Source organism: Sphaerodactylus townsendi, linkage group LG02 (assembly GCF_021028975.2).
Source record: "Sphaerodactylus townsendi isolate TG3544 linkage group LG02, MPM_Stown_v2.3, whole genome shotgun sequence".
Taxonomy (NCBI): Eukaryota; Metazoa; Chordata; class Lepidosauria; order Squamata; family Sphaerodactylidae; genus Sphaerodactylus; species Sphaerodactylus townsendi.
Window position 1 is genome coordinate 51303836 of NC_059426.1, and position 18648 is coordinate 51322483.

An 18648-nucleotide genomic window follows, 5' to 3' on the forward strand; every position below is an offset into this window, starting at 1 on the left:
TGCATAAGGGAAGGTGCAAACAAGAAGAGTTGGTAGCAAATGTGTTCCTGAACAAGTGAAAGAGAGATTTTCCTGTGAAAATTGGAACAGTTATTGCATAGTTAGTGATGTAAATGAGCTGGTAAACCTATGCCTGAGCTATACCACTTCTAACAGAAGACAAGGTATCATACAAATAAATATTCTCTCATATAAAATAATTCCTTGCACATAGAAAATTAACATGACTTGGAGATAGATGAGCTCAACCCCGCTGTTTATAGCTCCAACCACAGTGTTATGTCTTCACAATAAGCCTCCAGACTCAGTAATCCAACGTTTATTAAAAGTACAACCAAGCACACTATAGCACTCTATCTCTAACAGCTGCATGCACTTCCCTTCGTTACATGTCCTTAAGTACTTATCTCTTAAAGGAACATACACACTATACCACACACAGGAAGTTGGGAATAAATTCTTCATGCAGTAGATTCTATTCCTGTGATTCTGTATTATCCCCCTCTAATTAATAACAAGTCCAGGAGATGAGGGAGAGAAATTTGAATCATAAAAGCAGCAGGGAAAGGTTTAAAACCCCTACAATTTCAATATGAATTAAACATGCACAAATTAACTTCTTGCAGTCTTCCAGGGGAAGTTGTCAAGGAACTGGGTCAAGAACTGTCCGCATCATAATCTAGTCTTAAATTAATGAAAAGTTTAATATAAACCCAGGTCTTCCTTACATCCCAATTCAGCCATGGATTTAGTGGCAAGCTTTAGCTACTATAGTTCAGCCTTGGGTTTTTCAAGAATAGGCATCTACTTTAGAGGATTATTGGCAGAAGACATAATACAAGCACTGTGCACTTTTAAATATCTCAAAGTGGGTCTCTAGAGAGACACCATATATATTTTCTAAATAAGTCACCCTAAGTGGAGTCATTTTCTGTAGCTCAGATTCTCAAAGAGTTGCAGAGCAGTTTGAGATACAAAGCTTCTGATTTGTTTTCCCAGCAAGCTGAACCTATTGGGCTGGTAATTCACCATACAAAATGCCCAGTGGAGAGTTGCCCTGGTGACAGCATGTAAACTAAACAGTCTGAATGGAGCTCTGGCCACTGAAAGGTTTTTTTTTTAAATCATAGATAACCAAAGGTTTAAAAGTTTAAACTGTAAGAATAGAGTGGACTCTGCAATCAAATTCAGAACAGTACTATGATGAGCTGAAATCCAGTAAATCTGGACAACTGTAACTTGTCTGTAAATGTGGATTTCTTGACTGCTTGGACTGATACTATTGGGAGAAGCAAATTCTTGGTAAGGTATAATCTAATTGGTATCCCGTGATGCTTGGATTTATGTATACAAAATAGATTAATGAGGAATGTGCTTTTTAAAATATAGATCTATATGTTGAGTTGAAAAATAAATAATGATAAAAACTATTACCTACAGGATCCATTTTGCCAGCCTGGATCTTCTAGGGTTGCCAACTGTAGGTTGGGAAATTCCAGGAGATTTGGGGGTAGAGGGGAGGGACCTCAGTAGAGTATAATGCCACAGAGACCACCCTCCAAATCAGCCATGTTTTTCAGGAGAACTGATCTGCATGGTCTGAAGAACTGTTGTAATCTGGGACATCTCCAGGCTTCACTTGGAGGTTGGCAACCCTATTCCTAGAATGTTATAAACTTCTCTAGAGTATAATAAAATTCACTGAAATCCTCCCCCTATGTTTCCTAATGTAACACCAAGAGTGCAATCCAAAGAGGGGAGGGAAGTGGAGCCTGGGAAGCCGCAAAGAGTTGCACAACACAGGTGCCCACTTCGCAAGTGTAAGGGGCAAATATGCCTATGGAAGGGCTACTATGCTGGTGGCAAACCCAGAAGCTGCTGTGCAAGCCGGCACCCCTCCACTGCAAGAGTTCTTCTCACCAGCATGGGTGGGAGCGGTTTGGGGGCACTCTGGGGGCAAAGCCAACTTTGCTCAGTTCCTAGTGCAGTAAGCTGCATACTGGGTCAACATTTGCATTGAACTATCCACTATTACCCCAAGGTCCTTTTATTGGTCTGCTGCTGCCAGTTCTGATCTCCCCAGCATATATAAGTAAAGATTATTCGCCCCAATATGCATCATTGTTAAATAAAAAAACACTGTAGCTACTACCATAAAATAGACTTCTGAGAGTATCAACATTCAGAAAGATCCCAGGATTACAAATGAGAGAGTTAAACCCCATATAGTATGTTTTATTTTGTAATTCAGTGTTGTTGCACTATTGCATATGTGTATTATGCTATCCTTATTGCACTGTTTCTAATTGTGTGATCTGCTTTCAGTCTCTGAGAAAAAGGTAGGTTATAAATGAAGACAGCAGAACAAATAGGATCCAAGTTTCCTAACTGCCAACATACCAGCTGGGAAAGGGACTCTAGACTTTAGAGATATGATCCTCCCCTCATCACAATGACATTCATTCACATCTCTTCTAATATATATATAAAAATACATATGTGAGAAATTACACTACAGTAGCCTGTGATTTGTAGCCTCTCTTCATACAATGGAAAGGCATGTGGTATTAGTTCTGCTAGTGAAAGGGGAGTGTACTCCCCTCTGCATAGCCATAGTAATTAATACGTTCTTTGTGTGGCCGATCACTATGTGTAGCAAAAATATCTGGCATCTACACTAAGTGATGGTGAGTCTCCACATGTCATTGATACAATTAACACGGGCAGATGACTTCAGCTACTTTGGTGAGTATAAAGCTTTTTAAAAAACCTGATTGCCCTTGCATTTAGATTTGTTAAAGTATTTATTTTAAAGTTCCTCTTTATCTTAAGAGATGTGTTGTAAACAAAAAGAGGTACACACTCTTTTCATCAGGAAAAGGTCATGCAATACCTTTTGATTAGCACCACCCAAAATCATAGAACAATATGCAGGCTTTGTTTTTCAGTTTGCACAACTTGCTGCTTGCAATTTTTGAGTGTTTTCCACTGAAGAAATACTGCAGAGGTAACTGCCACCTGCCCAAAGTCTTCTTTTCACAGACATAGCAGGGAAAAGTAAGGAATGTGGCACCAGAGCTCAGGGGTAGTAGTATCCTTCCTATGTACATGTTCAGTTAATGGCATGTTCAGTTAAAGCAGTGTGGTTACCAGGGCTAGGAAATTCCAGTTCGGTGTTTTACAGCAGAATTGTGCTCTTTTAAAGACAAACTGATTTACTGAGACATAAACGTTGATGGAGAGATTAAAGGGTATGTAGAGATTAAAGGGTATGAAATGTAGAGATTAAAGGGTATGAAATGTATGGCATTTCTGTGTAAAACTCAAAAGAACACCAGATCAGAACCGTGATCAAAACAGCTGTAATTGGTGATAACACAGTTATCTTATGCAAGTTAGCACCTGAAGTGGCTAAGAGAGGTGTCACAACTGCCTAAACTCTGGTTAATGCAGTTAATTTAGTTTTGAAATCCTGACTTCCTGGCACTGTGAAGAATCTCTGCTTGTCAGGACAGATAGTACTTAGCCAATATGATCAATAAATCCCCACAGGTGAAGAGTTTGGATTTTCTCAAAGGATTTGCAAACTCCTTCCTCTACCCACAACAGGCACCTTGTGAGGTAGGTGGGCCTGAAAGAGTTCTGAGAGAACTGTGACCAGCCCAAGGTCACCCAGCAGGCTTCATGTGGAAGAGTGGGGAATCAAACCCAGTTCTCCAGATCAGAGTCCAGCACTCATGTGGAGGAGTGGCAAATCAAACCCGTTCTCCAGATCAGAGTCCGCCGCTCTTAACCACTACATACCTTGATAAGGCTGCCAATTGCCAGGTAGGTCCTGGAGTTCTCCTGGAATTACAATCAATTTCCATACGCCAGAGATCAGTTCCCTGGAGGAAATGGCACCGTTGGAAGCTGGACTCTGGCATCAAATCCCGGGTAAGCTATTTCAGCAAACTCTGCCCTCCCTGGGCACTGCCCCCGTATCTCCAGGAGTTTCTCAAGCCAGAGTTGGCAGCCCTATCTTGGTATTTATAAATGTGCTGGGACTCTGCAGTGTATTGTAACACACATTCCCCAATCTCTCAATTTGAATTCCACTCCAGATAGTCAAGATGTGCTTTGTTTTTTTCTGTAGACCTATATGGATATAACTATTTACATTTTCAGTTTATTAGAACTTTTATTGCCTAGTGTTGAAACATCAGCTTTGTTAACATGAAGCAAATGTACCACCTTTTTTTTTAAACTTTGGTTATCGCTCTGGCCTTTAATTAAACTCAGCAGCAAATGGCCCCTTTTTTAAAAAAGCTCTACTTGTTTCCAAGTTTTCATCTTCAATGCACATTTGTTTTACTTTATAGGTTTGTTATTTTCCTAGAAATAGAACTAGTCAAAACTTTGCATTGTGATTTGATCTCGACTTTGAAACTTTGTGCTCGCCTTTGTGCTAGCCATCTGCCAGGTAGTCAATAACCAGTACACAGATGGCTGTATTCTGTCACGTATTGTGCATTTGTGCTTTAACAATAGTCTGCAACTTGGATGGTTTAAACTTACATCTTAGATATTATTATTCAAAGAATGTTCATGCATACTAGTAGACTGTTTTCGGCCTAACATATGGTCAAGAACAAATGCTATTTTACTTAGAAATGAAGATACGGTGTGTTAGATGTCTGGCTGCCACATGTTCGTAGTTGAACAAAAAACACTGGTGAACAATTGTCTTCTCTGGTTTTGTGTCTTATATTTTTCCCTAGCAATTTTCTCATGGAGGGATCATGGTCAGAACCCGTTCTTCAAGGGCCTCTCATGAGGTAAGGAGACCTTAATGCGATAAAAGCACAGAATGAAAAAAAGTTTCAACTGTGAAGTTGTTGCTTTGATTTCAAAACAGATCAGTTTTTACACATATGCATACACTTAATGACGATCAAGGCATACAGTAAACCATATATTTTACAGGACAACTTCATCACAAGTGGGTAAAGGTATGTCTTTTACAGTGCAATCCTAAGGCGAGGGCAAATTGGATCAGAAGCTAAATAGCTGCTACACTGGTGTATCTTAGCTTCTCATTGGCCCTGTGCCACAACTGGCCACAGGTGTGACAACTTCACAGTGTACCACTAGTACAAACCACTGGGCTGTCAGGGGAAGGGACGGACCCAGAGGCATGGCATGAGACAGCTCCCTAAGCTGTCCCATCTCAGGAACACGCCCCCCCCCAAAAAAAACCTGGTAGAAAGTCATGGTAACAAAACCCACAGTGTAGTGCATAGGGTGTCATGCAGTGGAACAGACCAAGCAATCCCAACAGCCATGGCCCAGTCCACAAGGGCTGGTGGAGCACACAACATTGTCTATAGCCACAGCCAATCACTACAGCCCAGCTAATCACAGTAGTGACTAACCATCAACCAGTCACAGACACCTCATACAAACCCCAGTCCTCATATCATACTAGGGAACATAGCACAGGATTCTGTCTCCCACCCAGCCCCTGAAGTGTCCTGACCCACCCAGTCTTCCATCTAGGAAGTCCACCCTGACTACAGGCATGCCATGTTCGCAACAACATGCCCTGTCTTCTCATAGACCCTGGATGCAGCTCATGACACCAGAATCAAACCAGTCAAAGAAGGTTGGGCACACCTATGACATGGACCCCCTGCACTATGTTATCTCCAATGAAGCCTGGATTGTTGTACACCTGTGTCCCTATTTGTAGTATGTGTGTAGACATGTTTCTTGTCCCTCTCTGGGCCACCTTCTCTGACCCCTTCCACAACCACCTCCTAGGGCAGTGGTGGCGAACCTTTGGCACTCCAGATGTTATGGACTACAATGGAAGGGGCTGATGGGAATTGTAGTCCATAACATCTGGAGTGCCAAAGGTTCACCACCACGGTCCTAGGGTTTCCTTGAACGGAGTCTGGAGTCTGGAGGGGGAAGGGCAGTGCAGCTTGGGTGGAGGCTTGCCCTCAGTTGGGCTGGGGAAAATAGTCATCATGCCTTGATAGAGCCAACACACAATAAACTTTAACACAAATACTCCAACAGCAACCAAGCTCAACAAAGTCCAAGTCTGTAAAGAAGGAAGACATGCCTCAAGGAACAACTGGCACAGTAGCTATGGCTACTTAACCTATGGCTACTCGTGGACAGGGCACCTAGCAGTGCCCTGGGCAATCTGATAGCATATCCATGGTCCTGGAAGGCTGGAGTAGATGCCCCTATCTATCTATCTATCCATCTATCCATCTATCCATCTATCCATCTATCCATCTATCCATCTATCCATCCATCCATCCATCCATCCATCCATCCATCCATCCATCCATCCATCCATCCATCCATCCATCCATCCATCCATCTGTCCGTCCTTCCGTCCGTCCGTCCGTCCGTCCGTCCGTCCGTCCCTCCGTCCGTCCGTCCGTCAAATCCGTCGTCGTCCGTCGTCAATCCGTCGTCCGTCCGTCCGTCCGTCCGTCCGTCCGTCGCGTCAAATTAAATTCCGTCCGTCCGTCCGTCGTCTATCGTCTGTCTGTCTGTCTGTCTGTCTATCTAGTCTGTCCTAGTCTGATCTGTTGTTTGGTTTTCTATGCCCTATCCCGAGAGGAATCTGGAAGTTATTGTACAACAGAAGATTCAACAAAGAAATTATAATAACATAAGCACTATCCATTCAGTGAACTACTAAAACCCTTTAAAAACAGCGGTTATTACAGTAGATTAAAATAGAGTAAAGTAAAGCCGCCCAGCGGAACCCAAATTTAAAAGCTCCCCAAAAGGGGAAACGGCGGGCCCCATCAACAAAGAGGGACCCCGATATAAACAAGGCAGGAGCAAAAGGGGGGCACCACTCAGTGGCTGGCCGCTCCAAAGGCCCAGTGGAACAACTCAGTCTTACAGGCCCTGCGGAACTCACCCAAATCCCGCAGGGCCTGGACAGCTGGAGGAAGAGTGTTCCACCAGGCTGGGGCCAGAGCCGTAAAGGCCCTGGCCCGTGTGGAGGCCCGCCGCATCATTGAGGGGCCGGGGATCACCAGCAAATTGGCCTCTGTTGAGCGTAGAGGCCAAGTAGGGATGTATGGGGTAATGCGGTCCCGGAGGTACGAGGGTCCCAGGCCGCGTAAGGCCTTAAAAGTCAACACCCACACCTTGAAGATGATTTGGAATTCAACTGGAAGCCAATGCAGCCGGCGCAGCACAGGCTGGATGTGATCTCGAAAGGCGCCCCCTGTAAGCAGACCATTGGGGTGCCAATGGATCAGCTGCCATATAGCAAGACTGCACAAGCCATCAGGAGGCTGCAAAGTGCTGCTCCATGTTGCACAACAGCACTTGGATGCAGCTACCTCCCTTTCCTGGTGCTGCTGCCCAGTTGCCACTCATCCTGGCCTTCATCTAGTTCAGGGTTACAGGGATAGCCATCAGCGTCATAACTGTGGACGGGGAGGGGAATAGGGAGAAAAGCTACAGCATTGTTGTTACTGTGGGATGCAGTTAGTCAGCCAGTGGCCCCAGTGCTGATGCTCCCTGCCACCTGACCTGTTGGTCAGCATGGGCTGGACCATCCCAGATCCTCCTCTCCAGAGCCAGCAGTTGGACTACTCACTCTCAACAGGGCACACTGAGGGACACGTTGTTTTGCTCTTCATTGTTCCCCACAGCTCTGTCACCTTGTAATGGCCTCAGATTTCAAGACCCGCTGTGTAAGCTGTGTTCGTAATATTCCGGACCTTGGGCATTGGAGGCTTCAGCTTCGAGGTCTTACAGCAGGGGTTACTATTCAAATTATTTCTCTGTAGCATTTTTCTAGACATATTCATTTCAAACTCCACTTCCTTTCTTCCTACAGCATCTGGCTGCCTTCTCCCCACCAAATGTTTTCCTCAGGACCTGTAGAGAAAGGTCTCTTCTAGAACTACAGTGTTTTAAAAGTGTTGTCTCCTAAAAAGAAAAATCCAGTTGAATCCAGTGTTTTAAAAAGTGTTGTCTCCTAAAAAGAAAAATCCAGTTGAAATATGAATGGTTTAGTTCATTTATTGTATTAAATGTTGCATGTGCCAGAAAGGGCAAGAATATTTTATTGCTATGCTAACTGACAGAGAAACCTGGCCTTGCTTGTATTTTGAAGCATTGTAAAATGAAGTCCAGTTGAACTTCATCAAGGATTATCTTTTGCCAACCTAATTTTGTAAGTTTTTGTTAAGGGTAAAACATACAGAATGAAAGCAACTGAAGAGCTGAGGTAAGTGCTTTCTTTTGCATAACAATGAACAGTAGGTATGAAATGTGTCCACACACACCAGTGCTAGAGACCTATGTGATAGCACATAATGTCAAGGTTATGAGGAACCATTAAATTAGTTCCATAAGTCAAAAGGGTTATTACAGTTGTTTCTCTTAAATAATATCTGCTCCTGCTCCCCGCCATACTGCATCACAAATTGATTACGCATTTGTGATAGGATTTAGGGAATAAATTGTTCAAAGAATGTAATACTTTCCCCTGAAAGAATAATTTTCCCTTAAGCCCCCTGCATGATATTGAATATGTTATGAAGTCTGTTGGCAGTCATATTCCCATGTTTGAAATTTATTTCTCAGGCATATAGAAGCCTGATTCAGATTGGGACCATGGGAAGAAAGGACTTAAGCCCTTCCCCTTCTCACAGTTTTTTCCGGAAAACCAATATTTGCCCCACTGGCAAAACCTACATGTACTGATGACTTACACATGAGTATCCCCAATAGCAGAGCTCTGGGCCATCTCACATCAGAAAAATGGTGCATTCCCTTCTCTTTGCCTCATAGTTCCAATGTGAATCAGGCCTCCAAACACTTGAGAACTTCCAAAACACATTTGTTGACATAATCCAGAATAGACAGAAGGGGTTTAGTATATGAGCCCTCAGTAGTCCTTTGGAAGCCAGTCAGAATTTTTCCTCTCACACATTTTTTACATTAAAAGGTAGTAAGTGTGTCTAAATACAGAATGATGTGTGCTTCCAATACTAACTACATTAATACCTGTTTAAATGGTTAAAACTGAAATTTAGCACTTGTTTGATCAAGAAGTATCTATGCTTAAACCTCACTTCTTTCCTTAAAATGTAAATAATGATGATTACTATTTATTTTATGAAGTTTCTTGCTAAACCTTTATCAATTACATTTTATCCTATCAGGATGATGTAACTTCCTCTTCTTGAAGACAAGCTCAACCAAAAGAGTTATGGTCATTCAAATATTCTGAAATCTCTTTTTTTCTCCTGCAAGCCATGTTTGACCTCCAGCTTGTTAATCTTAAACTCAGAGCCCTGTGCAGTCAGAGGATCAGATTCCCATTAGTATATCAGATAGTTTTTCTCTAACCAAAAATTAACACTCTTTCACCCTGGATAACTATTGCACTTCTGTTGGATGCTTCAAAACCCCAGAAATGGAAGTACCATTGTAAACCAACAATATAAAACAGCAGATATAAAAATAGAGCCAACAGAAAACATGTCAGATATTGGTAACTATTGAGGATGTTGGTGCTGTAAGTCAAGACTGTGGTTTTGATTGTCCTCATATGTACTCCTGCCTAAGTGAAATGGTACTCTTGGGAGGACTGTGAATGTGAAGTGCCCTGGGAAATTGCAATACAAAAACTGAGGAAAAGAATTCATAATCAGGAATGGCCCTAAAATACGTCTAAACAAACAAACAAAAAAAGAATCCTCACAAATGAAACTAGAGTACAATATCAATGTAAAAATATTTCTGCTCTTGAATTTAGAAATACAAATTTAGATACAAACTGGTCAAACAAAGACACTGATCTTTTGTTAGTCAATACTGCTCCTAATGCTTTAATGGATTTGGAACAACCAGAAAGCAGTATTTGTAGAACTGTAGGCTTGAGAGCAGTGGAAAATGTTAGTGGCTCTGATGCTGCTGAGAGCAACATTGGTGAAATGGCTCCCATCATTCATATTACAGTATTAGATTATGAGCCACCTCAGAATCTCCAAGCTTCTAGATGTTCTGCACCAAGGAAGAACAATCCCTCTAGCATGCCATCTAACCTGGGCTTTAACATATTTTCTCACAAACAGAATGATGGGCATGAAGTCAAGAACAGAAGGACCCAATCTATTTTAAAAACTAAAACATGTACTCAGATGCCTCAAGATTTCATTATTCTGGACAAGATTTCTATTCAACATCAGACAAATAAAACGAAGAATCCAATTTTCCATGTCCAAGGAATTTCCTCAAAGTTTCAGAAGAGACAACCTCAGCAGATGAAATGCCATTTTTATCAAAGCAATCAGAAACTCCCAAAGCAACTGCTTCCTTGTATTTCCAAAAACTTTGTTAGCTTAGAACAAGCCATCACTCCTCTGTCTATCAGGCAAGCACAGTCTACCTTAGACTTCATGGATCTGAAATATAGTGACATGTTTAAAGAAATACATTCCAGTGACAAAGGCCCTGGTATTTATGAAATGTTTGGGACTCCAGTATACTCTCGTGAGCCTACTGGAAGTGAGAGCAGGCGTTGCAGGAATGTACATTCTGCTCCAGCTAGGAGACTTAGTACTATAAAGCACAAATCTGATCATCTCAGCAAGAAAAACAGCAGAGAAAGAAATACCCAGAGGACAACATATCCTAAACCACACAAAAATCCTCATGGCATTAAACAGAAGCAAAAGGATTTGGCGCCAAGAAAGGCATCTGAGTTGAAGGGTGCAAGTCAAGTGCAAGATGAAGACATAGTCACTACTAGCACAGTTAGGCAAATAAACATTTCACAGAATTCCACACCAGATGATGCTCACCAGCTTCCAGGTTCCACAAAGTTTACACAATCTGCTAAACCAAATGAAGTTGCCCCTAATTCAGACTTAGCAGCTATTGAAGAAGTCTCACTAGAAGACTCTTCAGACGTCGATGATGATTGTGTTCATCATATATTTGTTACCAGCATCCAAGAATTACTTTGGCCACAGGTTAAGGAAATTACAAAATATGCTCCTTTTTTAAGCAGTACAAGAGAAACAAATGAAAAACATATAAATAACAACAAATGCTTAAAGTATGGGAGAACTGAAGCCCCCAATTGCCCTGTGGATCAGAAAGCAAGTCAGAATTTGTGTAGTGGGGATAATCAAGGAAAACCCTGTACATTGTCTTTGGCCAAGGGAGTACCAAGCTTATCTGAACAAAATCTCCAGCAGGAAAATGTTAACAACCGGAAAATGTTACCAGAGGACTTATTTTGTTGCTTAGCAGCTGAACTGCTGTCTCTTGATGGTGCAGATGCCAGTGGTTCCAGAGCAGTTATGAAGAATGAAAATGGTGAAGAACAAAAGGGATGCACTGGGAATAAAGAAGCCACTGCAACAAATAATTTAAATAATAAGGTGAGTATTCATTAATCCCTTCTGGTCAACTATTGATTTGATAATGATAGTGCATCAGTGGAGGTTTAGCAGGGTTCACAGTGTCAGACTTGCAACTTGCTGTCCTGTCTCATGTATAAATTCACTTAGGGTAGTTCACTTTGTTACAGGCTCAGGTTCTCATTTACTGTTTGTTTTTGTTCTTTATCGCTAGGAAAAACAAAATGTGGCAGAAAGTGGACAACGATCATGTCGATATTATTTAAAAGTTAAAGTTATCTAAATATACATCATGTTAACTCAAAACAACTCAAAAACACAACTAAACAATGTCCTAGAACATTTATTCAGACAGTAACAAAATCAATTTCTGAAGTACTGTCTCAATTGGACATCAGATACTATACCAGCGGATCTCAACCTGTGGGTCGCGACCCCTTTGCGGGTCGAACAATCCTTTCACAGGGGTCGCCTAAGACCATCGGAAAACACATATTTCTGATGGTCTTAGGAACCAAGACATGGTTGGGGGTCACCACAACATGAGGAACTGTATTAAACGGTCTCGGCATTAGGAAGGTTGAGAACCACTGTTCTATACCATTCTGAAAATGGTGTTTAGAGCTTTCTTCCAGAAGGAACCAGTGTTGACTTTAGATGCAGATAAACTGATAATTAAGAGGAAAACAGAGAATAATGGGCATCCTTACTCTATCCCTCCATAATGAAAAATATTCTGAAATATGACCATCAACAAGCACTTGTGCAGAAGGCAAGAGGTAGATTAATCCTTTCCTTCAAACGCCCTCTGTGACGAATGCACTTATCCTGCATTCAGATTACAGGGTGGACCCGCCCCTTAAAGAGTTAAGCCCTGGCCAGCCCTGATTGGCCAGAGGAAAAAAAAGGCAGAGTCTTTATAAACTGTCAGCGCTAGAGCTGAGGGGTTCTTGCTTTTGAGTCTTTGGACTGTTTGGCTCTGTATGAGCTTTTGTGCCCTCAGGTATTTTTGAGACAGAGTGAGGTGAATCCACCAAGTTCTCTCACTGCTGTGTGGCTGTTGTTAGGAATAGCTGAGAAAGCTATTGTGTCACAAAAGCCCTGAGGTTTGGAGGCAAGTGTCCCACCCCTCCAGTGTTGTTTTTTTGTTTGTGCGGGGAAACCTCTAAAGTCTGTAGGTCTGTCCTCAAAGTGAACATCAAGCTTTTTTGGGAGGCTCCAAATCCCTGTGGCAGCTGAAGACAAATTTTGGGATTGTGGGAGAGGGAGGCTGTATGCCTGAATCCCACGGAGGCGAAAACTTCAAAGTGTTTTATTTTTTGTGTGAGGAGGAACAGCGGACTGACAGCTTTATTTTTAAAAGGGAGTGTGAAACCTCCACAGTACCATCTTTTGAGAAACATCTTTAAGGTAAAACTTTAAGTGAAGGGACACCTGTGAGTGTCCATCGAAATTAGCAGCTAACTTACGTGAAGTGCCTGGGTAAACCATGCAGCTTTAAGAAAACATTCATTGCCTGAAAACCGTTAAAGCTTAGAACAAACTCTCTTTAAAACCAGTATGCGGCTTACATCACTCCTCCAGTTTATCTGAGAAGCCTGTGTTAAAGCCAGCAAATAAATGTTTTAAGGTTTTGGTTCAACTTTAAACCGTGCCAGTCTTCATCATTTATTTTTCAGTCTGTGTGTCTGTGTGTTCCCCAGTCAGGGTAGTGTCCATTTGAAAATCAGATTGAGTGGGCTATATAGATAAATATTATTGGTGGCAGCGAAAAGCAGAAGATATAAGCGCCTTTCGTTACACCCTCCAAGATTAAAAAATTACCCAAGGTGGGTAATCAGTATGACCTTTCAGCATAGTTAAAGCCTTCTCTGCATCCATACGATAATTGCACAATCTTGATTTGAATTATTGATCATGCATCCATGAATCAAAACAGAATCATGGATCTTACTTATTTCTGTTCTTTATTAAGCAAGTTTAGTATGATTTAACATAGCTGTTAACAATCTTATTCAGTCTTTTGCAATTACAATGGTCAAAGTTCTTAAGTCTTGATTAAATAATGAGATTTATCTAAATGACTCAACCCTTGAAAAATCTTTGCCAACTATACAAATAACACCATTGTTGGGTTTATCTTTCAAGTGGAACATCTAATTAATAGTTACTATTAATGGACTGATTATTCAGTTCTTCTTTATCAAGTATATTGCATACAAAATGTTCTACAGACTTAGTATTATATGTTCTATGTGATGTATACAATTATCAAAGCAAGTCACAAAGGATTTTAGTTCTGTGTTATTTCACACTGAGTCTACATTGTATACTTCTCTACCATTTCTGACAGAATTGCTGTCCAACTGTCCTGGAGCTCAACAGGGAAAATAGATGTTTCAGTGCAGTAATATTTTCAGAAAGCAGCTTAACTAATGAAGATCCTATCATGTGGACCAAAGGTGAAATTCTTGGAAAAGGCGCCTACGGCACAGTAAGTTGCAGAGGGAGTACATATTTTATGGCATGTTCCTCTGCCACAACTACATTAATAGTATTTCTAGTTATTACACTTCTCAGAATGTTTTGATAAGTAGCAAGACACCTGGATTCAGAATGCCCGTTTTCCAGTCTCTCAGAGGCAGGTATAAAGTTTCCTTCATCCCGATGGGTGGCTGTAAAGGGGAAACCTGGTTGAAGTCTTAAACTCCCTGATACAATGTAAATATTTATGGCTGCAGTTAGTAAAATGCTTGTCACGAACGGGTGCATTTGCTTCCTCCCATTAATGGTGAATTATGAATTATCTCCATTGGCCTACATGCAAAAACAAGTGTTAAAACTAGTGGTTCCTGATCTTAATATTATAGTTAACCTGGAAAGCCAGGTTTGGTACGTATGTGATTACAACTTCACTTGTCCCAATAGAAAACAATAGGATCCAGGATTAGAAAAAACAACACATTTGGGCACCATTTCCAATAATTTTCCAAATTCAGCTCTGCGTTTTGGGAATCATGCAATTCTACCAGTGAAAGAGATAATGGACAAGAACAGAGGGCTTCCATTTGGGTAGGCAGGAGGTTCTAGGCTTATATTAGCCAAATAAACAGAGATTTACATACTATAGCCTGTTTCAGGTATCACAGTTCTTGGGCTTTTATCTCATATGCTATGTGCAATCATCTCAGTATGTGAAATCAACATTTTGTCCAATGAAAAGGGACATGTGTAGTTTTAGTCTATGCTTCCTGAAAACCAGATGTTTAGGGGCATACATTCACAAGAACCAGAGCTACAAAATATGCATATTGCCCTTTCCAGAAACCGGCGACCAAATATAGATCTTCTTCTTCTCACTCACTCACGCAAATGAACTGACTTTCAAACATAGCTTAAATTCTACATGCCCCTGCTATATCACATAAAATTCTATTACAGACATAATTCAGTTAAGCTGGATAACAGAATTATATAGTATATTAGAAATATTTTTCAAACTTTGGTTTCATTTTAAACAAGTTATGATTTTATTTATAGGTGTATTGTGGACTTACAAGCCAGGGGCAATTAATAGCTGTGAAACAAGTAGCACTGGGCATCTGTGATCAAGTTGGGACTGAGAAAGAATACCAGAAATTGCAAGAAGAAGTTGAGATTTTGAAAACTCTTGAACACATCAACATCGTAGGTTACCTGGGGACATGTTTAAAAGATAACGTTGTGAGTATCTTCATGGAATTTGTTCCAGGGGGCTCAATTTCAAGTATTATTCACCGTTTTGGGCCATTACCTGAAGTAGTCTTTTGTAAATATGCAAGACAAATTTTGCATGGAGTTGCATACCTGCATGAAAATCATGTGGTACACAGGGATATTAAAGGCAATAATGTCATGCTTATGCCAAATGGCGTGATCAAGCTCATAGACTTTGGATGTGCAAAACGTTTGGCATGTGTAAGTCTGGCTGATACACGCAGTGAACCACTCAAGTCTGTCCACGGCACTCCTTACTGGATGGCACCAGAAGTAATAAATGAATCTGGCTATGGAAGAAAATCTGATATCTGGAGCATTGGTTGCACTGTATTTGAGATGGCTACAGGAAAACCACCACTGGCATCCATGGACAGAATAGCAGCCATGTTTTATATTGGGGCCCACAGGGGACTGATGCCTTCAATACCCAGTCATTGTTCAAGAAAAGCAGCTGATTTTGTGCAGGCATGCTTAATTAGGTAAGTGTTTAAGACTTTAAGCATAGTACTTAATTCAACATGTTGGATCCAATCAACTTCTCAGCAGGTGAAAAAGAGAGGAGGAACTTTCCTTTGACCACCAAAAAAGGCTACTGTAAGTGTAGCTGCCAGATCTCATTCTGAGGGTTTCAGTAGGCTGTAGAGGTGGCAACCCTCCCGTTCCCTGACAGTCAAACATACAACTTTGGTCCTATGCAGGGGAGTTCCCTCACTCGGTTTCCTGGCTGCCTGGGCTCCCTCACCTCTCTACATGCCTACAAGGGGGAAGAGAGCGAGGGGGGAAGAGAGCGAGGGGGGAGAGAGGGAGGGAGGGGAAAAGAAACTGAGAAAAGGAAGGAAACGGAGAGGAAAGAGAAAAGGAGAGAGAATCAGGGGAAGAGAATCAGAAGAAGAAAGGGAATCAGACCAGAGAGAGAGAAAGGAGGGAAGAGAGAGCTTCACCGTCAGTGGTATATACTCACCCATGCTCCCCCCACCCATGTTTCCTTCCACGGCCCCCATCACTGCTGAAAAAAAGGCCTGTGGCAGCTGGAAGGAGACTGGGGCAAGGACAGGCCAGGGAGAGCATTGGAAGTAAGTTAATTTCCCTTTTAAAGCAGCCACGGGCTTTTCTTGCTATGGCAGTGGCAGGGGGGTAACATGGGCTACTTTTCTCCCCCCTTGCCGCTCTTCCCAGCTGCCCCCATCACCACTGCCAATAAAAGCCTGTGGCTGTTTTAAAATTAAGAATAACTTACTTCCAGGCAAGTGGTGGCTGGGAGGAGAATTGGGGCAGAGGCGTAGCTCCAAGGGAATGGGGGTGGGGTGGGGTGGGGCGAGGGCGGAACGGGGAGGTTCCAGGGCGGGATAGGGGGCAGAGGACACACCAGTGCACTGGGCACTTGCTACACCTCTGAATTGGGGGCAGGGACAAGGCCAGGGAAAGAGTTCCCTCCCTGGCCTATCCCTGTTCCCAGCATCCTCTTGGCTGCAGCACTACTGACTTGGAACCTTAACGTTAAAACAATCGGAGCTTTTTTTTGCATTGGCGGGTTGGGGGGTGGCAGCTAGGACAGTGGCCAGGGTGCCTCGAGTGCGAGGTGTTTTTGGTGTTTCCCATGTCAAAATTGTGTGCTTTATTTTTTAAAATATCTGGGGAAAGTTCTTTAATTTACTGCTTAGCTGTTAAATCTCTTGCCACAAAATATCCTCTAATGTTTTTCTCCTTTTCGCTTTAATAATACTCAATACAGGGACCAGCATATGCGGCCTACTGCCCTACAGCTGCTACAGCATCCATTTGTAACAGAAAACCCATAAACTATGCAAGGCTTCATATCAAACAGTGTCAAGCTTGTCTTTTCATTAAAGGTTATATGACTTTAATCAAACCAATGGCAGACAAAACTATAGTAAATATCAACACTGCAGAACTATGTATAATTCTAATTCCTTATTATTAATTTTTAACATGATGGGATGTATATATCTTTTGTAGATTCTAGCACTCCACCTACCCACTACTGTTATCTTCCCAATTCCTAGTGATGCAGCAACAACGGAAATCCCAAATATGAGAACTGACTGTTTTGGTAACATGTACCAATGGGTGCTGAAATCCACCTGAAAACTCTTAAACTGTGTTAAAGGGAAATCATCAGCCAAGGTTAAAATGTAGTTAGTTATCTCCCGTTGATTTTTACATCAAAAAAAGCACTGAATTATGATTGATAACATTGATGAACTGGACTATGAATGCTCAATTTTGAAATCTTTATCCATTTGTATTTTCAATATTGCAATCATATGATGTAAAAGAATAAACTGGTTTGGAGTTTGAGGATTTTCCCTCTCCTCAATATAAGCATAAATCACTGTTTCTTACCTTTACATCAGGTATTCTCAATCTGTGACAAATTTTATGAGAAGCAACTAAGACATTTTTATTTTTAAAACTATTGACTGTGTTGAAACTGGAGCAGTGGTATTTAGTAAATAGAGATTAGCAATGTTCCGGTTTTCAAGAAATAGTGAGAATGGCAATAAGTTTGTTAACATGTCTTCTGATATATGGAAGAGATGGTTACGGTATTTGGCAATGAGCAATAATCATTAGCAGCATCCAGCACAGGATTTTCAAAAAGACTTCAGATCAGAAAATAAACTCCCAAGCTTTGCTCTAATGCAGAACCTTTCACACATGTCTTTATCCATAAATCGGACTAGTGAAACATTGTCAAAGAATATTGAAGGAGATACATTTAAAACAAACAGCTCCAGATGCATACGTCTTAGAAAAAAAGAGAAGGAAAAGTTTTCAGGATAAGTAGGGTAGGTGTGGGGGAAAGGCATTTCAGAGGTGAAATATCACCACTGAAGTGCTATTTGTATCTCTGGCCACTCAGCTCTACCAGACAGGTCACAAATAGGTCTCTTTGGAAGGAAGATCTTAAGGATGAGAGGCGGACTGGCAGGCTAGACAGTACTGGAGGTGACAGTCATTCAAGTACCTTGGCCACAAGCCATTTCAGACCTTAAGGGGTAAGAATTAGCATTTTCAGTTGTGCCCAGAAACACAACTGTCAGTGCTGGCCCCCCCTCCCCCCAGCACAGTAGTGAGGCTGCCACATGGTGGACCAATAGAAATTTCCAACAGATTTCAAAGGCTGCCCCATATAAAGCATATTACAGTAACCTAATCTGCATGTCACCAGAATATGGATCACTGTAGACCGATTACTCTTTTCAAGAACCACATATCAACCACTGCTGATATGCTACAGGTCATGGAGGTATTACTCTGCAAACATGTCAACATATGTTCAGATGAACCCGGAGAATCAGCTTACAAGTTTGCACAGAAAGCAGGAAAGCAGATCTTTTACCCAAGGAGGTGACTGAGTAGCACATTCAGCACAAAAAGGACAAGATACCAAATTTACAGGGTCAAAAAAAACAACAGCAGGCTTTCTTGGGGAATTTGGTACAGTATTTGGGAGGGGAAA

At 41.6% G+C, this 18648-nt stretch overlaps 1 protein-coding gene across 5 annotated transcripts; it reads left to right on the forward strand.

Annotated features, from left to right (window-relative positions):
- Positions 1-1084: 1084 nt before the first annotated feature.
- Positions 1085-17483, forward strand: MAP3K19 (mitogen-activated protein kinase kinase kinase 19). Of its 5 annotated transcripts, none has more exons than XM_048483296.1 (6): positions 1085-1302; positions 4761-4817; positions 9198-11426; positions 13759-13899; positions 14946-15643; positions 16897-17483. In XM_048483296.1, the coding sequence occupies exons 3-6, from the start codon at positions 9870-9872 to the stop codon at positions 16961-16963; spliced, it is 2463 nt and encodes an 820-aa protein (XP_048339253.1). In that variant the 5' UTR covers positions 1085-1302; positions 4761-4817; positions 9198-9869; the 3' UTR covers positions 16964-17483. The 5 variants fall into 5 exon arrangements, with proteins under 5 accessions (XP_048339253.1, XP_048339257.1, XP_048339255.1 ...); XM_048483300.1 differs by having other exon boundaries at positions 10113-11426; XM_048483299.1 differs by lacking the exon at positions 1085-1302 and adding an exon at positions 2664-2745 and having other exon boundaries at positions 10113-11426.
- Positions 17484-18648: the final 1165 nt, after the last annotated feature.